At 41.6% G+C, this 24,966-nt stretch overlaps 1 protein-coding gene across 6 annotated transcripts in view; it reads right to left on the bottom strand.

The window, feature by feature from the left end:
- Positions 1-478: 478 nt before the first annotated feature.
- Positions 479-24,966, bottom strand: part of LOC138747308 (signal transducer and activator of transcription 3.1-like) — a 91,463-nt gene continuing 66,975 nt past the window's right edge. For all 6 annotated transcript variants that reach the window (XM_069906409.1, XM_069906408.1, XM_069906407.1 and 3 more), the window contains 12 exons: positions 23,442-23,535; positions 23,286-23,333; positions 21,668-21,751; positions 19,413-19,511; positions 15,315-15,450; positions 13,802-13,854; positions 13,171-13,265; positions 11,625-11,764; positions 8,764-8,952; positions 6,846-6,903; positions 5,786-5,850; positions 479-3,786 (listed from right to left, as the gene is read on the bottom strand). In XM_069906409.1, the coding sequence (XP_069762510.1) occupies positions 3,770-3,786; positions 5,786-5,850; positions 6,846-6,903; positions 8,764-8,952; positions 11,625-11,764; positions 13,171-13,265; positions 13,802-13,854; positions 15,315-15,450; positions 19,413-19,511; positions 21,668-21,751; positions 23,286-23,333; positions 23,442-23,535 (1,078 nt within the window). In that variant the 3' untranslated portion in view covers positions 479-3,769. The remainder of the gene's footprint in view (positions 3,787-5,785; positions 5,851-6,845; positions 6,904-8,763; positions 8,953-11,624; positions 11,765-13,170; positions 13,266-13,801; positions 13,855-15,314; positions 15,451-19,412; positions 19,512-21,667; positions 21,752-23,285; positions 23,334-23,441; positions 23,536-24,966) is intronic.

The raw sequence follows: 24,966 nt of genomic DNA on the forward strand, positions 1-24,966 counted from the left end.
TTCTAAATGATTCCTCTCTGTAATTCGGCAATTTTAATTTAAACTGCAGTACTCTTCTGGTCTGCCCACAAAATGAACTCGCACTTTACCCATGACAATAAACTGGAACTTGACTTGAACAGGATAGATGTAGATGAATAGCAGAATCAGGCCACGTTTCCAACCTGCCCTACAGTATTTGATCCCAGAAGATGACTAAAGCAATAACTTTCAAAGAGCTGGCCTCACCTCGCCAGCTGTTCAGTCATCAATATCTGCAACTTTCAAGTCTCAGACTTGTGGGGGAAAAAGACCGGATCCAGATTTATTCCTCGCAAAGGAATAAATTTTTCTAGGATGATAATGTGCTATAATTGTAGCACCATAACAGCTACACAATGAAATATTCTGTTGAAAGATCTTGTCTAGAAAGATAGCAGAGAATATCTACCATTTTACTTTTATTTTTGAATTCAGTGATAAATTATTAAAACAGCAGTTTGAAGTTCCATGAAAGCTGGTTTATTTTAGTAATCAAATAAACAAATACAGAAGCAGTGATTGTACAATAAACAAGGCAAAACATGGGAACAGAGATTGGCATTGACCAGCAATAGGACAAGAACCATGAAAGTTTTGCATTTACCTTTTGTATTTGCTGTGTTTAAAATTAATTTAGACATACAGCATGGTAACAGGCCCTTTAGGCCCAAGAATCCGTGGTGCCCAATTAACATACAACCCTGGTATGTTTCGAACTGTGGGAGGAAACTGGAGCCCCTGAGGGAAAACCAACGCAGACATGAGGAGAACGTACAATCTCCTTACGGACAGCACAGGATTCAAAACCTGGTCGCTGGCACTGTAACAGCGTTGTGCCAACGCTACACTAACCATGCTTCCCAAATGCAGAGGACAAACAGATATGCAAAGAATAGAAAATTATTGCTTCAGTTTCCACCACAATGAATTGTAGTCAAATTTTTGTTTATCCAATATTGGGCATCAGATAAGGAATTACAAGTCTGAGAGAGTTGTTTGGTCCTTAGAGGTGATGAAGAAAAAAAAGCTGGAAAAAAAAAATCACCATACATATGGAGTCAAATGTGTTTGTAAATTTTGTCTCACCACAGATATTACCACAAAATGTCTTCAAGCTTTAACACACATTCTAATGATGTGGAACTAGAATACCTGGAGAAAATTAATAAAACAGTGAGAGGGACAGGAGAGAGTTCAGAATACAGTTGTTATTTCATTCATCCCCAACCCAGATAGTTCAAGTAAAGGTTGGAAATGAACTATTACAGAGGCCTGACAGTGAGTGCAGAATGATACATTGTACTCTCGAAGATGTTAGCCACACAACCTGGAAATGAGAAAAATGTCTTGGACCAGGTTGCCAAACGTTTCAAGGGGAGGCTGGAGGAAAGGAGGCAGATGGCGAAGGGGGAGTCCTAGGGGAGGGGTTTAACAGAAATTGCAGGTCAATGCTGATGCCATCCGACTGGAGGGTGCCCAGACAGAATATAGAGCCTTCATTTGGCAGTGCATGAGGCTACAGGCAGACATGTTGGAGTGGAAATCGGGCACGGCCTTGTTTACATCGGGGAGACTGGGCGACTGTCCCACCAAGCACCCTCTCTCCATCCCCTGCAATAACAGGGACCCCTGCCAGGGGCCAGCCATCTCAATTCCACATGCCATCCCCACATGTGGAGATATTTCCAGTGGTGGTAGAGACTAGGTCCAGATCACACTATCTCAGAAGGATTCCCTCAAGACTAGAGACGAGGAGAAGGTGGGAATCTATGGAATTTGTTCCACAGATGGCTGTGGAGGCCAGTCGGGGAGATTTAAAGTGGAGGTTGATAGGTTCTTGATTAATAAGGACGTCAAAGGTTTTGGGGAGAAGGGGCCAAGAGGAAAATTACATCAGCCGTGATTTGTGTATTTCTGAATGTGTGACTTTCATGTTCACCACCCATTACACTCTCTCTCACTGCCCCACCCCTCCCCACTTGATAATTATACAATTTGTGGGCAGCACCAGAAGTGCAAATATAATAGAGCTGCAAAATCTTCAAAATTCTGTGATTCACAAAGCCCAACCCTATGTCAGTTTTCACAAACAAGTCATAAAGCTCTCTGGACAATGTTCCATGCTGCACACAACCTCCCTATTCTCCCCACAAATGCACTACAGATACCTCACATTTATCTCTGTTTGACTTATTTGCCAATAATTTGTACATTTTGCAAGTTTATTCATCTCCAACTATGTTTGCAGACCTCAAAGTAACTGCCCTCTCCAGTATTCCATCTGCATATTCTGAAATTCCAGGATCTAAACTACTAATGTTAATTCTAATTAGTAATGCTCTCAGTACAGGTTCTGGTGGAACACACCACTTCCTTCCACTGCAATAAGCTACCCTTTGTTTCTGCTTATTGCTTTCTGACTTTATTCACTAGTCTGTTTATGGCATACCTCATCAGCAGCCTTTTAATCTAAAGCCCAATCTAGATAAATCTGTGCTATAGGACATGACGATCTAAGCATTTAATTAATATCCACAACTTTTAAAACAAGAATTCCATACATAATCCATGTTTTCAGGACAACCCCAAGTTCTTTTGCAGAAATTCTGAGTTTCTGGACCAGAAAACTACTGCACAAGAATCCAGGAGAAGTCAGTGCTTTAAAAAGGCACCAACTTGCATTTCTTCAGTGCCCTGCTTGGCCTCAGGACATCTCAGAGTGCTTTCTAGCCAATAGAGTACATTTTAAGCACATGGATGAAAGAAAAAGAGATTGTGTGGTTACAAGGTAGGATGGGTTTAGTCCTTTTTTTTTAAAAGTAGGAATATATGGGTTGGCACAACATTGAGAGCCTCAGGGTTCGGTGATGACAAACAGCAATATCAATCATTATGTGATTAAAGATGCCACATTAAATAGGGTCTCCAACCCTACGTGAATCAGCAAATCTGAAATGACCTTTGTGTTCAGCTTGAAGTTGTCCATCATCCCCCTTTCGCCCCCGGAAGAAAATCGTTTAGGGGGTGTCCAGTTTTATCAGATCATCTAGACAATGTTATGACTTGATGTGCAAGTCCTGCAGTGGAACTTGAACCCAGAAACAGCAAAGTTAGAAGCATTCATGTATCAACTACAACACAGCAGAAATTTAGCCAAAAGCTGCCGAGTGGACATGAACACCCAATGGTCATCATTAAAACAGCATTAGGTTTCCTCTCCCCAAGAGTGATCTTAAACAATCACAATAGTGGGCAAACGTTCTCCCCAACTTAAAGTGCGGTGCTTTAGTGGCAACATGGTTTCAAATTCAGAATTATGCTCATACAGTTCAATTGCTAAATGCATCATTTCTCTATTTAGTGCTGTTAAGCAAGGGGATCGAGGCAAGGAAAGACAACAAGTTTAGTTTTGACTTAGATTGAGAGCAAGGGGGAAAACAGTGAGTGGTCTGCACTCTACCTTTGCTGCCAAGGTTTCTTTGGAGTAACACTGGTCCAGATAAAAGCTTCTCAATTTCCTAGATTGTTCTCTGCTGGAGTCCCAACCAGCATCAGTATTGTGTTTCCTTTTACTTGCATACAACGTGCATTAAAAACATAAAAGCTCTTTACAGCAAGAGCAGAACAATGGAAGAATTCTGCATAGCACAGAGTATTGAAATTAACAGCAGAAACCACAACAATGAAGACTTATTCTGCATCAGAAATTGAGTTCTTGACTGCATGCCATCGCTCAGTCAGTTGGCCTCTACATATCCATGAAATCTGTTGGGGTAGGGTGGGGAAGAAAACAAAACAAAATGAGCAAATGATGGAGGGGGAAGGGTTCATTACTTATTGCACACTGTCAGAAAGACATCAGCTCTCCAGACAAGATTTCATCAACAGATTAGGGTGCAAGACAACTATGGGCATCCCTTTACAGTTTGAGGGAAACCTGTGAAAAATGAAGCAATTTGGCACAGGAAGGAAATTTTCACTTTTGTGCATCATTCTGTGTGGAAACATTTAACTGAGATACTCTGTCATACTTGTTCCAGAGCAACAAGACCCCATCCATCTCCTTCCAAACATTGGTAAGGAAAGGAAGATGATCATGAGCACAGAACCTTTTCTTATTTCAGGCACCACGTATCACCTCAGATCAGGTACAGCAGACTTTATGTAGAATAAAGCACCCCCTACTCCACTATGCTTCTCATACACCTCCGCACCACCCCCACCAGTACACTGCAACATTTTCCATTTTGCCCTTCCTCGAAAAAGGTAACCGGAGAGTACATGATACAATTTTGTGATCAAAATTTAACACTACATCCATACAATTCTCAGTAACATTTGAAAATACAACATAGGTAATGACTGGTCCCAGTTAGATTTTTCAAGACAGCAAAATGTTTCTACTTCTTCCAAATCTTCCATCACACTCACATACGTTCAAATAACCTTCCAAAAACAAAATACCAGTAAAACTCCATTATCTGACATTCAAGCAACCGGCAAAAAATTAGCAGAAAATAAATAGGTAAAAAACACAGAAAGGCAGTTTAAAATTGGTGTGCCTCACTGTTAGTTCACTAATCATGCAACCGGAAAACGCACTTATCCAGCATATACAACAGAAATGATTGGGTCTATAAGATTTGGAGTGCATTTAGGCCATTTGGCCCATCAAGCTTGCTCCTGCATTCAAATCATGGCTGACGTATTTTTCCGATCAACCCCGTCTTCTCCCCGTAACCTTTGGCACCCTTATTGATCAAGAACCTATCAACCTCCTCTTTAAATCTACCCAGCCCTCTGTGGCCAACAAATTCCATAGATTCCCCCTCCTCATCTCTGTTCTAAAAGGACATCTTTTTATTAGGAAGCTGTGCCCTCTGGTCCTTGACACTTCCACCATTGGAAACATCTTCTCCACATCCACTCAATCCAGCCCTTTCAATATTCAGGAAGCGATTTAGTCACTTTAATCGAGATGGTTGAGGGGGAAAATACATGGCTAACAATAGAGATAAGATTAGGCAGGGTTGGCGCCAAGGGGGGGCATCCGTGGGCATTGACCCCCCCCCAAGCAAGGTGTTGTGCCCCACCATGGTCACGGCCAGTAGTGTGTAGCTTGACGCACACTAGCAACTCTCCACCCGCCCCAGGCTGTGTCACTAGCATGCATCAAGATGCAATAAAAGCAGTGCTCTCGTCACCCAAATCAGAGAGGGGCGGATGATGGTAACAGCCCCCCCCCCCCACCCCCCACTGAGCGAGTTTGAGGTTTACACATGCCCCCCTCTAACATTCGTTCTGGCACTGATGCTGGATTAGGGTCTATTTTGGCACTTTTGTATATAGCGGGGGGGAACTAAATGCCATGCACACACCAATAAGTGGTAATTCTGCCTGGCCCACAGGAAAAAAAATCTCAGGGGTGTATATGATGTCATGTATGTATTCTGACAATAAATCTGAAATCTGGCATACAGATGTAATGCTGAATGTGGTCTCCCTATTCTAGATCATTAACCTCTGGAGGATGGCCTTAAAGCAAGCCTTAATAACCTAAATACCAAAATATGTTGTGTGTGGAGTTGTATCCAGGATTGCATTTTAAAAATTAACTTCAAGGAAAGGGGGATGGGATGTGAGTGAATAGACAAAAGGAAGAAAAAAAGTCACTGCAGTAATAGAGCAAAATTACATGGCTTGAAAGAGAAACTCAACAAGAATGAGAGAGTTTGGGAAAGAACATTCACAAGTCATGGATTACCTGGCAATAGGAAATCCTCCTGCAGACATTCATCCATTATTCCACAAGAAATATCGCTCGGTGGCCTGCAAAGTGGCATGGGGAAGAAAGGAGAGAAATCTCAGTAGTACTGGTTATGTTCTCTTACCATTTCATTCAATTATATTCAGGTGTGCAGTGACCAACAAGTAGATGGTGGGTTCAAGTCCCAATCTAAGATCCCAAATGATATTTGCATACCACCATTACATGGGATGTTAAATAAAAGCTTTGTCTGTGTGCTTTGGTGGATCCCAATGTACTATTTCAAAATAGAAAAATAAAGTTTGTTTGATGTCCTAACAAACATTTTTCCTTCAACAATAAAAATGGTCATGTTGAATGGCCAACTCAGTCACAGCTGATGCCTCACTGTTATTCAAAGTACAGTAAAAGTCTGAAAATCCAGATGCCAGAAATTTAGGCCATTCCAGAATCCAGACTTCTCGAAAACCCTTGGCTTTTGCAAGTGTAAGTGCCACAGAATCACAGAGGCAACAGGTGACCATGTAGAAGTTGTGGACGTGTACAAAAACTTTTTTTTTGCACTTTGTAGTTTATATGAAAAACACATTTTGTTAATAAACTATCAACATTTATCAGTTTATTCTCCTTAAATTTGAATTTTAAAATACTGCCAGAAAATCCGGACCAACCCAATCCCTGAGCAGTTTGGATTTTCGGACTTTTGCTGTAATTCAGTACTTTGGTATATTTCTGTAACGCTTGATCAAGGGCCACAAATGGTGTTGAAATAACAATCTGTTAGGATTTATGCTCACTGTCTGTATCAGTTATCCAAGGACTTGTAATGAACTGCCAAAGATCATGTGCAAACAAAACTTTTAGCAATGCATGCACGCTGATGCAGGGGCTGACTGAATGACAGACAGTGCCTTTCTCCAAAATCATAATGCCGTTGACACAAAGCCACTTTTCCTTTCCTCACTCCAAACTTCCCTTTCACGTTCTACCAAGAATTCCCAATCTTATACAAGCCTCTTTGAAACAAACGGTCATGGCCAAAAAACAATCGCCTCACCTTTCTGATACCACGATTAATCGGGTTCTCAAGTATTTGTTGTGTTTCAACTGGAAGTCTGCAAAACAAGACAGTTATGTGCAGAATTGCAAAAATACCCAATGAAGTAAAATTAATAGAATGTGTTTATGAAGAGAAAAATATTTATTTCCTCAGTTCAAGACAATTCAAGGTTCCTTGAACCAAGTTCTTTAATGTGTTCAATGTATGCACCTGAAGCGCCAATGTTAGTAAAATGCCTGTTATACAAATGTCAATATTTCTTCTAAATCATAACATACAATGGGTTTATTTTTTTAAAACTGATGTCTATGCTCAGATGCTGCTTCTCCTCCCTCACTCAATTGCATCATTTCCAACCATTCATTGTATCTGCCCAAACCTTATTAGTCCTGCCAAAATACCTGCCAGGATTAACTCGCTGATCAATGGCCTCTAATTGAGTCTCCCCACCATGGGAAACACACTCTGGTGATGTCGCTCATAACTTCAAATTCCTCTATCACGTAGCCTCTCAGCTGCAATAGCGCAGATCTCCCAGTGACAACCCATTACAATTCCCTGCCCCCTTCCCATGCCGACATGTCTGCCCATGGTTTCTGCACTGCCAGATCACCGGCAAATTGGAGGAACAACACCTCATATTCCATGTGGGCACTCTCCAACTGGATGGCATTGACATCAACTTCTCTGATTTCAGTTAGCCCCCCACCTACCATTTTCCTCTCTCTCTTCCCCCCCCCTTCCTACAACTCCCCATCCCTGGTTTCGCTCGCTCACTCATCCTATCCTTTCCCTCTGTCTCCTTCCCTCAGAGGGTCACACCCTTTCTCATCTTTCCTCTCCATTTCCAATGATTGCCTGTTGGTCTGAGCACCTGCCTGTTTTTTGCCTACACCTTGACATACCTTTACCCCTTAAGGACACTGCGAGAGCTGTCGAGATCCTCCAGCATTTCTGTGTTTTACTAGAATCACAGCATCTGCAGACTTTCGTGTTTCACTGTGACCTAAAGCCCTCCATCTTACACAATCCCTTGAGACATTCATCCAATTTAACTACCTATTCCTAATTCACAAGCAGGTGACACTAAAATAATCTGGAGATTATTATATTGGAAGCCCTGTACTGTAATTTATTCCCCAAATTCATGTTCTTTTTAAACCACGTTATTAGTAACAACATGAACCGTAACCTCTGGTTGTTTTCTGCTCCGTTTGGAATTCCCTGCATCCAGAGCCAACCTTAATCTTGGCACTATGGAGGCAACACACCATTCTAGATTCATATCTACAGCTGCATAAGTATCAAGTCTACCCCTATTATTGCCTTTGAGCTCTTGCTCTTCCTTCTTTGGGCAGCTGAGCGCCATGCACAGTGCTGTGATCTTTGCTCAGACTCTATTCTGCAGAGATAGTTTCACCATCACCATTTTCCAACATGACAGAAACAGTTTCTGAGTATGATGCACTTCGAGGTTTGGTGCTTACCAAATCCTTTCTTAAACTGTGGGGTGACTACCTCCCTTTGCGTGTGCAGTCCACACAATTCTCAGTCTGGTTTGTGCACAGAATCAGTTCCAGCTAAAGCTCAACCTCCAAGACCCAGCGCTCAAACCAGTCATCCAGGCCAAAAGAAGCCTCTCAGAATTCCCATATGCCGCAAGCTGCAAGCTGTCATCTGCCAAACAATTCATTTGGGAAGGGCTTCTTGAGATATAATCCAATCTCCAGTCTCCACACAGTTTTTGAAATACAAGGTGAAACACTTAAAATACCCACTAAAGACAAGTGTTGATAAAATATTCCCCAGACTGGCTGAAAGAACATATCAGGAAGTTTGAGACAATCAAAACAGCCTTTGCTCTAGTTCCACTCAATTACGTTACTATTTGTTGCTCCTTGTGGAACTAAAATACCTGCTTCAGAATCCAAGTAATATTTCCCAAAAGCCTCATCCTTGGGAATATTTGGATACAGATACAGCAGAGGGTGTTCAGGGATATTCTCATCTGCTATTACTTTGTAGAATCGAACAATTTCTGATAGAGGAATGTTATTCAGGGCCACCTTGGTATATGGTTGCACAGATCGAATTTTATATTCCCCTGCAAGAGAAAGCAAAATAAAAATGGTTTCAAAATTGTACAAATCATTTCATAAAAGAACACAAGAGCATGAGTAAGCCTTTGGGCAATTTTAAAAAATCCCAATGTTACTTTCCTGAACTAACCTGGTATCCCTCGATTTAAAAGAAATTATCAATCTGACTTGAGTAAACTCGGAAATTAAGCCTCGCGTCGAGAACTTCAAGAGATTCACCACCCTCTGGACAAAGAAATTTCTCTCCATTTCTTTAGTATCAAAATTTATTGTCATGAACAGGTCACAAAATTCATTGTTTTGCAGCAGCGACACAGGGCAAACGTTTCTAGAAACCACCACAAAATAAATAAAAATAGTGCAAGAAAAAGACAAAGTGAGGCAGTGTCTGTGGATCATTCAGGAATCTGATGGCAGAGGGGAAGAAGCTGTCCTTGTGGTGCTGAGTGCTCGTCTTCAAGCTCCTGGACCTTTTCTCCCCAATGGTAACAGAGTGAAGATGGTGCTGAGGGTCCTTGAGGATAGAGGCTGCTTTCTGTCCCAAATGGTCAAACCTTCCTTATTCTAGACTCACCAGTCAGGAAAGACATCCTTCCCACATCAAGACCATGAGGAATTTCATTCTTGCCAACTGCACCAAGTACCTGTCCGGTCGACATAACCTTTCATCCAACACCAATTTCTCTCTCATTCCAGGAATTAATCTGGCAAATGTTCTCTGCACTTCCCACAAGACAAGTATATCCTTAGGATTCAGAATCATCGCAATAGGCCGTCTTCTCAGAGTTGCGGATGAGGAAAATTGAATTGTTTATTGTTATTGTGGGAAGACTTTAATGTGTTATCAAGGCAAGTCGACCCATATTTAAAGCACAACAAACTCAGGAAGAGACCCTTGCACAATTACAGTAAAACTCCTGCTATCTAGAATTCCATCGACCGACAAAATTAAAATTGCAGATAATAAATTGGTAAAAAATATGAAAGCTTAAAATTGGCACCCCCTAGCAGTCAGTTCGCCAATCCATGCACACGCAATCTAAAGCATCCAGCAAATTCTCTTGTCTGGCATCGACCAATCTCCATACATGCCATCTACCAAGGGTTTTACTGTATAAAATTGTAACTTTCAAACGTAACCCAAACAGAAAATGCTGCAAATTCTGAACAAGTGAAGTTGCACTGTGAAGAAAGAGAGATTGGGCTATTTGCTCCTGGTCGATGACCTGATGAATGAAATATTGCATTACAGTAATGAATTTAACAATTCTAAAATAGCAAAACTCAATTACAATAAATAAGAAACTGAATAATTTGTAAAGCATGGGTAATGTTCCTTGTGTTCAACCTCAAGGACACTATCAGATTGTCAGGGAAGAGAATTCAACTGAGGAACAATTGGAAAGGGATGTCAAAGGTTAGATTTCAAAATTATATTGTGGGAAGGAAAAAAATTCAAAGCTACAGTTGTGTCACCCTGGGATAAAAAAAGTGTGAGGAGTCATCCAATGACTATACAGAGGAGCGGGAAGAGCTTCAGGACAGCAACATGGAACCATGAAAGAAACACAAAGAGAAAACTATATAAAAAAAAAGCAGTACTCAGAGCAACAAATGGCGTGTTACAAGAAAAAAAGGCAGTCCTGCCCGAAAAATTAAAGCAATTACGATTTTAAAAAAATAGCAGTGTTGCAGGATTGAGAATGGAAACTAGTCTTATTGGAGTGAAACACAAAACTCTGATTTTAGCAAACTGCTGGAGAAACTCAGCCAACTCCTGCTCCTATTTCTTATGTTCTCAAGGACAAGCACAAGCTCAAGTGTTTTGGAAGGCAATTTACTTCCAAATGATTTGTCATGCAATCTAAAAGGATAATGAATGCAAAGAAATTATGAAATTTAAACAGGAGAGGAGAAGTTGGATACACTTCAATACAATGGGTTTCCTTTAACTAAGTTTGAACTGTGCATCACAGATGGATAACATCGAAGTAGGATTAAAACGTTCTCTCAATCTTTGCTCCACCCAATGGTGTTAACTGACATCATGTTTTGGATATGCCAATTTGTATGTCTGAGCAACATCAACAAATATTGTTTGTCTCTATTTGTGTTACATCTGCATGTTTTGCATAGAGGACCAGAGAGAGAACACTGTTTTGTTGGGTTGTACTTGTACAATCAGATGACAATAAACTTGACATTTTACTGAGTTATTTGTTACTTTGTTTAGAAATATACTAATTATATAAGTAATTAAATTTCAGGGAGCAACTTCTTTATTAATATTTGGGTATGTGGTTAGGGTGAAGTGAGAGTATTATGTGCATGTGCATACACAACACCTTCAATATTCTTGGGTTCTTTTGGAAGGGTTGGCTGCCATCTGGAAAATGATGAAATAGGATTCAAATCGTACAATGGGGAATGGGCTTCCAGCTGGATACTAAAGAGAGATGGATAAAGTTAGTGCTAAGTATTCTGTGGTTAGTAAGGGATTACTCAAGATGGTTTAAGAGTAGAAAAACAAAGTTGAGAACCACTGCTCCAAACCCTATCAATGTATCTTTTCCTTGAAGCTCAAATCACTGATCCTTTAATTTTAAGTCTTTTGAAGGGATAACTTCACAGAAGCGCTCCTTGTTCCACTCCCCAAGGTTTCACCTTCATTATTTACCATTGGGTAAATGTTCCACCCACGAGAAGGTGATACCACCATCCTTACAGCTCTCACTGAAGCGAAGTAGAAAAGTGCCTGTCGGTTTGTGTTTCAACAACCTGCGCTCTCTCCTCTTGCTCAAAAACCCAATAATGTGCCTGCAAGACAAGGATATACAAACCAAAATCAGTCACTTTAGAACAGCCCTTCCACTGTTTTTGTAGGATTGGGGAGAATGAACAGGACCAATTCCACATTGCCTATTGAGCTTTGCAAATGCAAATCAACCCATTGACATGCCCCATCAATATAATTAACTACATGGATTGTTTTCCACTGAAAAGATGTTAACAGTTTGGATTATTTAATCTGGGACCACAGTAGAATGTACTGGGGTTTTAGGTCAATTGGGTGTAATTGGGCTATATGAGTCGAAAGGGCCTGTTACCCTGCTGTACATCTAAATTTAAATAATAGCAGTCTGAATAACCATTAAGCGCTTGGAAGCATCATTCAGCTCTTACTGATGGGGTTGTCCAGAAAGATGAAATCTGCTAGGCAGCAAAGCTCAACAGAATAAATGAGTCTAGCTCATCTTCTCATCAAAACACAGAGTGCTACAATTAAAAACAGATCAAGATGAAAAGTGGTATAATAACAAAAGAAAAATCAATGGATGGTTGTTCGACCCCCAAATGCCTGCTGAGCTATTCATCATCAGGGTTTACCTTCTATGGTCACTATTTTCCTGCAATGTCCCCATTTCCACAATTCCCTTCACATTTTAAATATCAGTCGATCAGGTTATCTGCATGCCAGTTAAACCTAGTATTCTAACGTCTTTCCCCTGAACAGGCCTTCAACATTCAATTGTAACCAAGTTGCCAGATATTGATGAAGATTTTTTAAACATTTGGAGATGCAGGACAGTAACAGGCGTTTCCAGCCTGCCACCCAAATATCCCAATTAACCTACATCCCCTGTATTTTCTTGAAACGAAGCATCCGGAGGAAACACACAGGAAGAAGGTACACACTCCTTAAAGACAGCACTGGATTTAAACCTAGGTCACTGGAGCTCTGACTGCCACGCCAACGTTCATCATCTCACATTGGATATTGTCCACAGTTTTTCAGATTATCAGTGTCAGCAAATCCAGGAGGTTTATATGAAAACTTCTCCCCGTGTTAACCTGTTCCTTTCTGAACAATAGTCAGGCCTTGCTGGTTGCTTCTTTAGACCACCACAGACAAGATCTTTCATGGAGTTCTAACTGCCTCTGCACCTCGATGACCAAGTCAAATCAGTGATTCCACTTCTTCGTACATGTCTGATTCACAACATGACTGCAGCAGAAATGAATGTCTTGTTGAAAAGGTACAACTATCTATTTCCCAAGCTGGCTGCAATGTAATTGAACTCTGGTTTGTAATAAGTCGCACGACCACTAACCCAACCACTGTGGGTACATCAATGTCTTTAATCACAATTTAAAGCAAAGGGCATCATGAAATATCAAAGCTATGAGAACATTATACTGGAGGCAAATCCCAGCCATATTACCCATCATTCCAGATATCCTCCAAGTATTTCTTAATAAGGTCCAGGATCCCTTGCAACCAGAGCCAGAAGGAAAAGTTTTGATTTGGTAAATTCTCCTGCGATAAGACATCAAAAAGTGTTTAAAATATTGAGAATTAAAGTATAGAATGTTACCATAAAATATGCAAGACAATCTCAGAGAATACAAGATCTCAAGACTAATCAACAGAAGGCTGTTCCTATTAGTCGGGAAACATTTAGATTGAGAGGGAATGGTCTCAGGATAAGGGCCTGACCACTTGGGACAGGGATGAAGAAACATTTTTCTTCTCATAGGATGGTGACTCTTCAGAACTCCAAAGAGATGTGCTGACGCAGTCATTGAATACATTCAAGACCAAATTGATAGATTTTTATAGATATTAAGAGAATCAATCGGTGCATGGTTAAAGTAGAAATAAGGCACTGAGATAAAAGATCTAATTGAATAAAGGCAGCACATGTTGAAACTGGGACTGGAAAAGAAATAGTGATAGTCTGTTGGTTGTCACTGAAAAGAGTCAGAAGAGAACTTGCTTTAATTAATGTTGACTTTGGCGAATTGGAGTTGCCAAGTTTTGGTATGAACTTGGAAGTAAAATTAATCACTTACCTTTGAAAACTTTGCCCATGTAATGCAACAGTCTGCATAGTTTTCCTGAACCCCTAAACAATGCAAAGAAATCATACACAAGAATATCAAGAGAATTTCCTTGAAATTGCTGAATCAGGGCACATTTTGTCATTTTAGTTCAAAATGTTACCATGTAATAAAATGTCACCTTGCCCCTCCCTGGTCAGCTTCCCGACAAACTCTGCCCTGCTCTTTTACCATAGCCCTGCACATGTTCCCCTTTTAGTATTTATTCAATTCCCTGCTGATTGTTTTATGCAGCTGCAATTCATCCAAATGTGGTAAGGCCATATTTGTGTGCAGTTCTGGTCACCACACTACAGGAAGGGAGTGGAGGCTTTGGAGAAAGTGTGTAAGAGGTTCAATGCCTTGATTAAGAGCATTAGCTATCAGAAGTGGTTGGACAAACTTGGATTGTTTTCTCTGGAGCGTCAGACCCGATAGATACAAATTCTAAAAGGCATCGACAGGGTAGATAATAGGAGTTTTTTTCTTAGTGCAGAAATATCAAGTGCTAGAGGGCATAGGTTTAAGGTAAGGGGGAAAAGTTTCAAGGAGGTGACTAGATTACAACTCGCTACATGAAAAAAAGAATTCTCCTGTCTCCATTGGCTCTTTTTAAAGCTTGGTGGCTTCTCCCTTTCTTGACCAAACTATCAGTGGAAACAGTTTCTCCTTAATTTTTCTATAATAATTTGGAAAACCCTGCTTAAAATTCGGCATGATCCCAATGCATTGAGATTAAATGTCAACAATTTTTAAAAAAACACTCCAAAAATGTAGCAAGTGAATTTCTGGGCTGTAACAATAGTTGGCACTCCATTTAATAGTTTTATGGGGGGGAAAGTCATCCTCAGGATGTGGACATTGTTGCAAGTCCAAGAATTTATTCCCTATCTCTTGTTGCTCTGCAAAAGTAGTGCTGAGCTTTTTAAAACAAGTTTGTTTCAACCAAGTTGTTTGTTGGCCCATTTTGGAGAGAAATTACTTAGGGACTGGAGCAATGCAGTAAAATACTGATAATCTGATGGTTTGGAAATCCCAGTGGCTCCACATCTGGCTCACTAATTTACTGGAAGAGTCCAGTTTAAAGTAGCAGAAAAAAAAAGGTCAGTAAACTGGAGAAGATTAGAGGTGGAGAGAGCCAAGACTACAGAGAGATTTGAAATTTTTAATGCGCAACCAAGGAACCACCATGTGCTTGTTGGCTCAGGGGTGACGGGTGAATGGAACACAGTGCAAGCTAGGACATAGGCCAGCAGAGTTCAAGGTGACATCAAGTTGAGGAAATAATGGAGAGCATTCTGGACAGGGATGGAATTGTTAAGCTTTGAGGTGATTAAATTTAGAACAATTGTGTCTTTACTGCAATTCTTAGATTATTGGCTGTTCCCAAAATAACTAATTCTGAAATGATCATGGCTAGCAGCTTTTGAAAGTACTTTTACGTTTCATGGCACTTTGACTCGATGAAAGTCAACAATTAACTCACCAAATAACTTTTCTGCCAACATGCTAAGCTGTTCAGAGTCCAAATGTCTCTTGGTGTTGGAAGAAAACTGCCAGCTTAGTGCTTCTGAGAGCTGACTCCACAGTGCCATGGGAGGGTTAGAAAAGAACATAATATTCTAGGAGAGACAAGAACAAATGTGACCCATCTCCTTCTCATGGAGGTTTTAGTTATATTCAAAAAATGACAAGTATTCGCATTTTATATTTGCAGCACACAAGGAACAGAGGATGAAGTCAGATGTTCAAACACATTCTGTTTTTTCAATTAGTCTTTCATGCAATCGCTCAACTCCCTTTGAATGATTTACAGATCTACTTTACTCTTCAACTCCACCCCCCCCCCCCCCCACCCCAGGACCTGGAAGAGAGATAGGCACAAGCCCCAAGAAATTCCTCATTTCAATTCCAAATCCTTCATCCCAAGACTCCGATGACCAACGAGGGGGACAAAAAAAATAACACCGCAGTTTTCAAAATCAATGACACCCTGGAAACATCTTTACGAAGTAGACAACAAGTTTCCCAACTTGACTCCTGCAGGGATGAACACCAATTCCTGATTCTAGATTTAACCGCAAGAAATACTTACATTTACTGTTTCTGCATCTCATCCCCTTAGCAATTTTAGCCTCATGACATCACAGATATTGCCTACATCTTATCCATCACATCCTCACCTCCCTGCAGTTTAATATTGAAACTTGTTTCTCTCTTTTGTACTTCTGACAGAGGATCAACCCAAGATGTCAACTGTTTCTCTTGCCACAGATGCTTCCTGACCTGCTGTTTCCAGCATTTACTGCTTTTTCTTCCAAAAAAAATTCTTAAAAAAAAAATCTCCCGTCATATGCGTTTCACATTTTAACCACTTTGATCAAGAGTCTCAAATTGGTGGAAGCTGACAGTGAAGTTAATGGAATGATCAAGGTCTGCATGGGTTCAGGAGGTAGCTAATGCAGTGCAGGAACTTCCATCCTGCCCTGAGATTTACCATGACTGCTTCTGACACCTCTCCTCTTCCTTGACCTCTCCATTTCCATCTCTGGGAACAAACTTTCCACTGATATCTAGTGTAGACGCTCACAGCTACCTGGATTATACCTCTTTCCATCTTGTCCCTTGTAAGGACACTATCCCTTTCTCACAATTTCTCAGCCACGTCTGTTCCCAGGATGAGAACTTCCACTCCAGAACATCCCAAATGTCCACTGTCTTCAATAAATGTGGATTCCCCCTTTAATAAAGCCCACACTTGGATCTCCTCCATTTCCTGTACTTCAGCCCTCACCCCACCTCCCCCCCAGACATAACGAGCCCTCTGGTCCTCACTTCCCACCCCACAGCCTCCGCATCCAACTCTCCATCCTCTGATGCTTCCATCAACATCAGCACGATCCCACCAGCCACATTTCCCTCTCTCCACCCCTGTCCATTTTTCACAGCAACATCTCTCCAACCCGCCCTTCCACCCCCTTAGGCACTTGCTGCTGTAATTGCAGAAAGTACAAATCTTGTCCCTACATTTACCACCCCCCCCCTCCCCCCCCCGCCTTCCATCTCCATCCAGAACCACAGACAGACCTTCCAGGTGGCCAACCTAACTTATTCCATTCAGTGGTACCTCTACATTGATGAGGCCAATCAGAGATTGGGGACCACTTCGGTCAACATCTACATTCTGTGTGTGGGACTAAATGTGAGCTTCCTGTAGCTGAACATCTCAGGTCCCCAACCATTCCTACTTTCCTACTGTGACATGCCTGTCCTCGTCTCATCCACTGTCAGTGAGGCCACACGTAAACGTGAGGAACAACACAATATTCCTCCTGGACAGCCTCAAACCTAACGGCATGGACAATGACTGCACCCTTTCCATCTCTTCTTTACCCACCCCTGTACTTTTGTTTTTCCTCACTCTCTCTTTTCTATTTCCACCCCCTTCCTCATGGTTTCTCACTCTACCTACCTCCCACACTTTTTGTCCTTCACTCAATCACCTCTGGGTCAATCCCCTAGATTCTTTTCCCCCTCATTTCACCTCAGTCTTGATGAATGGTCCCAACCCAAAACTTTGAAAGATCATTTCTACCTGCCTGACCCACTGAGTTCCTCCTGCAATTCTTTGTTCACAAGTTTCTAGCATCTGCAGCTTTTGTGTTCCTCAAATGGCCCCCAATAATAGCCTGTGTTTCCAATCTATACTAGCCAAGTCTTCCCTCATTCTGTTGTAAACATGATTTTGGCATAATACACTGGCTGAACTATCACACCCTGGTACTGCCCACCCCCTCCCCTAATTTGTGTTGTAAATTCAGTCACTATGTGATCACTCTTTCCAAGAGGATTTCTAACTACAATGCACAGGGTCAGATCTGAGACAGCAGGTTCCCTGGTAAGTCCAGTAACATGCTGTTCAAGAAAGTCATCCCATATGCATTCTGCGAGGTCCTCCTCAAGGCTGTCTCAACCAATCTATGTGAAATTTAAGTCACTCATGACAACAGTAGCCCCATTCTTACATGCATCAGGTTTACTGCCTGCATCACTGTAATGTTCTGATCTGCTGGCCTGTGGATGACTCGCACAGATGATTTACTTTTCCCTTCTTATTCCTACACTCTACTCAGATGAATCCAGCTCTCTGCTCTTGACGACTTGTATCATCCCTCGCTATCAGCCCTGATCTCATCCTGAACTGAGCCCAATCTGACTTCCCTTCTGATTTACCCGATACCCTTGGATATTTACTTCCCTATCATCTCCCCCACCTCCCCACCGCACCCCCCCCCCCCGTTTCTGTAATGGCCAGTAAATCACACCACTTATACTGATTTAGCCACAGGTTCATTGCCCTTGTTTTGAATACCAGAGATTTAGATCACCTCCCAGAACCTCTGGGGCTTACCTCAGTAACTTCCTCTAGGGAACAAATGATCTGGTATCTACTAAGGCAGCCAACATATGGCTTATTTGTGCATAGAGAAGCATAGTGAAGCAGCAGGTCGTGCTTTTGCCACACAGCTCCAGTCACTCATGTTCAATCCTGACCACTATGTGGAACTTGCACGTCCTTTCTGTGACTGTGTGGGTTTCTCCCAAGTGCTCCGTTTTCCTCCCAGGTCCCAAAGACACATGCAGGTAAGTTAATTAGCTCTGACCAATCCCCCCTGGTGCAGTTGGGTGGCAGGAATATCAGGGTGGGAGGGAAAAATATAGCTGATGTGAGAAAGAACCAATTGCTGGGAAATGAGTAGCCAGTAATAGCTTAGTGAAACACAGGAGCCTGCAGACACTTGATTGTAGTAAAAACACATTGAAATGCTGCAGGAACTCAGCCGGTCTTGCAGTGTCCATGGGAGACAAAGATATATTACTGATGTTTCAGGCTTGTGACCTTCGTCAAGGAATAGGCAAAGAATAACCAGAATAAGGAAGAGGCAGGAAATCTCAGAGTAGAGACAGCTCTAACTGGGGCAGGAGTCCAGACCAACAAAAGGTGTTATTTGGATAAAATAAGGGGAGAGATGAGAATTGATTTTGTCTGTGTGAAAGGAGAAAGGGAAAAGGGAGAGACAGAACTGGGAGAAGGCGACAGGGAAGAAGTAAAGGAGGGTCTTTAATCAAAAACCAGAGAAGCCGATATTAATGCCATCGTGTTGTCAAGTTTATTGTAAAAGTATAACCTGACTAAACCATTCTCCAGTCCTTGGTACAAAACATGCAGACACACAACCAGACATAACACACAGTGGCAGGGTGCCTCGTTGGAAGATGCTGTTCCTCCAATTTGTGGGTGGTCTCAGTCTGGCAGTGCATGAGACCATGGCCAGACGTGTCAGGAAGGAAATGGGATGGGGAATTGAAATGGGTTGAATAGCCTCCTGTAGCATATATTTAAAAAATCTAAGCACATAAAACATCACATTCAAAGTGCACTCAGCAGACAGCACATCTGCTTTTAAGTTGCTGTTACCATTTGTTATCATAGAGAGTGATTTCAACATCCCTTGCAACAGTAGTGTAGAAAAAGACTGTGGACCACTCAAGTTGATTGAGAGCAATCCTTAAAGACCCTTACCTGAAGATCATTGCAGAGCATGTTATACCAAACCACTGAAGCCCAGCCACTAAGGAACTGGCTAGCATTTGAGATGATAACAACTGGTAAAGTACAAGTCTGTCAAACGCAAGAGAGACAGTGTAATTACAGAGGGAAAAAAAATAATTATTTAACAATGAAAGGAAAATAAGTTGCATTTATGCAGTTCTTTTCACATCTTTGGAACATCCCAAAACATTTTAAAATTCACAGTTTTGGAGTCACCAATGAATGAAACACAGTAGCCAAATTTTTGCAGGGCAAACTCCCACAAACATCAACCAGGTAAAAATGGCATTCAAACAAACAAATAGTACAAAGTGCCACAATTCAAGTAGTGCAATTAGTCAAGTCACTGCCTCATAGAACCAGAGTCCAGTTTGATACTGACTGGCACGGTTTGTGAAATTTTCTGCAACTGCGTGAGTTTCCGACGTCGTTCCAAAACTGTGCAGTCAGTGGGTTAATTGCCCTGAGTGTGCAAGGGCAAGATTGAAAAAAATGAAGAATGGCTTCAGTGATAGTGAAGGTCTCGGAAGGAATGCCAAGATGGACGAGGATGTTCACTGGGCCTCCTTTACTTAACACCACCAGATACATGCAAATGCAGCAGGACTGCACAGCTGTGATCCAATCCATTAACTGGAGAATCACTCAACTCTATTTCATGCCATTTTCACTGTTAAGTACACATTGCAATGTGTTGTATGGAATAAAGCACATGAACTATGTCCTAGCTATTATGTATTCATTAATCTATTACTATGTAACAATTTACATCGCCTTCCCAAGATCCTGTTATATGGCGAGCTCTCCACTGGCCACCGTGACAGAGGTGCACCAAAGAAAAGGTACAAGGACTGCCTAAAGAAATCTCTTGGTGCCTGCCACATTGACCACCACCAGTGGGCTGATAACGCCTCAAACCGTGCATCTTGGCGCCTCACAGTTTGGCGGGCAGCAACCTCCTTTGAAGAAGACCGCAGAGCCCACCTCACTGACAAAAGGCAAAGGAGGAAAAACCCAACACCTAACCCCAACCAACCAATTTTCCCTTGCAACCGCTGCAATCGTGTCTGCCTGTCCCACATCGGACTTGTCAGCCACAAACGAGCCTGCAGCTGATGTGGACTTTTTACCCCCTCCATAAATCTTCGTCCGCGAAGCCAAGCCAAAGAAAAAAAACAATTTACTATGTAACATTCTATACACTCTGCTACAAAGTAACATAGGTGCAGGAGTAGGCCATTCAGCCCTTCAAGCCTACACCGTCATTCAATATGATCATGGCTAATCAGTACCCGGTTCCTGCCCTCTCCCCATACCCCTTGATCCCCTTAGCCACAAGGGCCAAATCTAACCTAGTCTTAACTACTTCCTGTGGCAAAGAATTCCACAGATCCACCACCATCTGAGAGAAGAAATTTTTCCTCATCTCAGTCCTAAAAAAACTTCCTCCTTATCCTTAAACTGTGACCCCCCCTGGTTCTGGTTTTCCCCAGCATTGGAAACAACCTACCTGTGTCTCATCTGTCTAAACCCTGAAGAATTTTATATGTCACAAAAGTAATAATCCATTATGTATTTACTACACAGTAAATGAATAGAAGATAACAGTGGCAGGATATTAAGAATGTCAAAGATAAGGTAGCAGGTGGCAGGATATGATTGAACTCCATGAATCAAAACATGATAGGTAGAAAATAATTGTAGTAAGTCAAGAATGACATACTGCTGAAAGATATGGTTATGAATGATTAATTGCAGAAATGTAATTAAGTCAGGAATATAAAAAGAGCCTGCGTACTGTGTTCGGCAGGCAGTCAAGTAACTGGTTCTTTTGATTGCCTCAGCCTTTGTTTGCAAATAAAAGTTAAAACTTCTTGAAGAATCTCTGACTGATTTTAGATCTCATAAACCATAACAGTTGCAGCTTTACTATAGGTTACTGCCTCACATTTAGGTGCACATTCCGCTGCCCCCAGCATGCACTTTGAACCAGGGTTGATTCCTCAGCTCAATTGTAATCATGGAGTAAGGGATATGCTAGGTATGACATTATAAATTGTGGTGGTGTATGTTTCAGCTAATGCTGCTGGCCCACTGAGTCAATGTAGAGACCCCATCTTCAAGATGCCAGATCTAAGCCTATCACAGCAACATAACCTTTCCTCCTCCTGGAAGGATGGAGGCAACATTTCACTGTCTCGATGGTGGACAAGTAGAAAACCTACCTCAAGTTTGAGATGGAGATCTTGATAAATCAGCTCAGTCTCAAAGCTAATAAGATGGAGCTCCTCAGTTACAACAAGTGAAGCCTGCAAGTATCGAGAAGGGGTGATGGTTGCATAAAAGGGTGGTGGGGGGGATGGAAAAAAGAGAGAGAACATTAACAGAAGGCACAGCAATTGCAGCTCATGGTCAATATAAATCAGTTACAAAATTTCGGACAAAAATTGTACCAATTTGTTTTTTTTTAAAAAGCAGAAGATACATGTGGAATGTTTCATCAAGATTATAAAAATTTACTGGTATGAAACAAAGCAACTCCATTCATGTCCCAGAAACCTGACAAATTGAACAACCTGCTTGTTTACAAAGTGAGTCTTCCCTGCTATTCTATATACTGTATATGCCGTTGTACAGGACAACCCTGGAATTTCCACCTAAAATGTTGGTTTTGAGCGATACCCTTTGAATGAGATGACCCCCCCCCCCACCAAAACAGCACGCAAAAAAAAATCTGGCACTTACCGCTGATCACTTACTGCTGTTAAAAGACAATCACAATTTTTAATAACAAATTATCATTTAAAGGTTTAAATTTTATTTGGATATTTTCAAATAAAACACTCCTGTAACAGCTGTTTAAAGTCTGTACAGAGCCAACAGCAGTTGGACCAGGTGGATGGACCCTGTGGACGAGCACTGAGGCTTAGTAAATAACTAACATGGTGTGCGCGAGATTGTGTCAGAGTTGACAGAAAGACTGTGGTGGTGTTGACACTTCGTCATCAAGGGAAGAAATTTAAACCCAGTGTATAGGATGACCCCGATTTTAGTATGAAAATTTTAAGTTTCAGATCGCCCTATACAGCAGCATATACAATACTATCAAAGCCAAAGCACCCCTAGGCAACAATGGTGAAACCCACAACTTCCCCAAGTCAGTAACAAAACCAGAAGAGGCTGACATCCTGCAACAGGTGGGCACAACCTGTCAGGAGTACACAAGTCAGTCAACGTTCTCAGTGTCAACTCCCTCTTCATCTTCAAAAGAATTTCAACAGCCAAATCATCAATGGACGAGTGCTCTTGCTTGACAGACATAGCCTGACCTAGATTTTCTGCTCTGTTTGGATGTTTCCAACATTGTTTGAATTCCTTCTCTTATTTCCAAATTTGAATTCTTATTTTCGCTTCCTCTGCAGTCATATCTGTATCTTATTCAGCATATGGGAGTGGCAAGGTTAGCACATCGTTGTTACAGTGCCAGCGATGTAGGTTCGAATCCGGCACTGTCTGTAAGGAGTTTGTACGTGTCTCCGTGGGTTTTCCCCGGGTGCTCCGGTTTCCTCCCACCCTTCAAAATGTACAGGGGTTGTAGGTCATTTGGGTGTGTTTGAGCAGCACGGGCTTGTGGGCTGAAAGGCCTGTTACCGTGCTTTTTTTAAAATTTAGACATACAGCATGTATGTATGTCTAAATTAAATTAAAATCTGGTCTTTATATATATATTTTTTAAATAGCTGATAACCTTAATGTTTTGGGCACGACTAAATGTGGTGCTAACTTCAGGATCTGAGAACCAATAGGGTAAAAAAAAAAAATCTCCAACAAAGTTTTCATTACCTCATTACTTCCTTTGCCTCCAATACCAGACTTCTGCTCCTTAAGTTGCTGCATTTGGAAAAATAGAATTGGAATAAAATGTGGGATCTTCATTAAACAAGAAAGCAACGACAAAAAGCTATCACCTACTGGTGCAAAGCCAAGTCACGATCTTACCAAATGTCTGAAATCAACGCACAAGCCCCCAAATTTGGATTCCATCATGTTCATTGCCTTCTCAAATGTGCCAAGAATATTGAATTTGCGACAGCTGGCAAGTGAAATATTGACATAAGTAATGTTGTTGGCAATAATTATCTAATAAAAAGTATAATTACAATTCAAAGACATTCTCCCCAAAAATACTACATGAACTCAGGCAGCACAGTGGAGCTCCAACAGCTAATGAAGCCACTGTCTCACAGCACCAGAAACCCCAGTCCAATCTTGACATCTGACACTGTCCGTTGTTACGAGCCCAGAGGACCCCAAAACCCAGCAATAGAAATTCACCAAGACAAATGGTTACTTAAAAGTTGCTTTTAATTATCCTTAAACATGAAAACAGGATCAAACTTATTACTATCAACTTAACCCTTCTAATTTTAAGTGCATGTGTATGTAATGTGTATAAGTTCAGAAAAGTTCTTTGACTCACAGTCCAATCTCACTTCTCACTCAAGTTCACTGGTATCAGGCAATTCTTATACTGTGTACAGAATTTAACATTTATGAATTTCACCAGGCTTTGGTGTTTAAAAGATAAATGGTTACTACTCAGGAAGGTTCTTGGCAGTTTTCAGAAAGAGATTTGTTGCACAAACTGATTCCTGCTGATCAGCCAAGTCAGTGTCTTGCTGAAGAAACTTGCCTCATCAGGGTTTTCCAGATGATAAGCTCTTTCTTTCAGGTCGCCATAGAGTTCCTTTCCTGTTTCCCTTATTTCAAATGAAATATTATACAGGTACACAATCCTTTATCCGGAACCCTTGGGGGACAGTGTGCTCCAAATTTTGGATTTCGGAAAGCCCACCCAAATTGTGCTGCCGTATCCACCCCCACCCCCTTCCAGTCGCCCGACTGTGGTCCCCTGACCGCCAGTCTCTTGGCCGCCTGGCAGTCTCCTCCGGCCACCGGTCCCTCGGCCACCTCCCCCGACTGCCGGCCCCCACTTGGCGGATTTTGGAGCTTTCTGGATTTTAGATGTCCAGATAAAGGATTGTGTACCTGCACAGCCAGCCATCTCCTCTTGTATGGACCACAAGGGCTTTGACCAGGCTGAAGTAAGAACTCACAACCAGTCTTCAAAATGGGGTTTTACCACAAGCTTTCCTGCTTGTCCTGTTCCAGTCCCAGCTGCTGCTGCTGAACTGAATTCTCTCTCTCTGAGAAAACCACATGACCCTCTTAGAACAGCCAACTGCACTCATACAGACTGCAGCATCGGACCCATCTTCTGAGTCCGTTCATCTGTTGCTTTCCAAAACAATCCATTACTCCACAGCATGTCCAATTAACACCTACTCGCTCTTATAGGCATTCTTCAAAGTTTTTGCAAAGGCACTCGGAGCCTGAATTGTCTGGCTTGAGCAGAGCTCTGGCAATTTAAATGAGATCTGTTTCGAAGTGCTTGTAATATGACCTACACTAAAAATCTGCCACAATTAAAACATATCTATATGCGATATAAAATATAACATAA

Source organism: Narcine bancroftii, chromosome 12, assembly GCF_036971445.1.
Source record: "Narcine bancroftii isolate sNarBan1 chromosome 12, sNarBan1.hap1, whole genome shotgun sequence".
Taxonomy (NCBI): Eukaryota; Metazoa; Chordata; class Chondrichthyes; order Torpediniformes; family Narcinidae; genus Narcine; species Narcine bancroftii.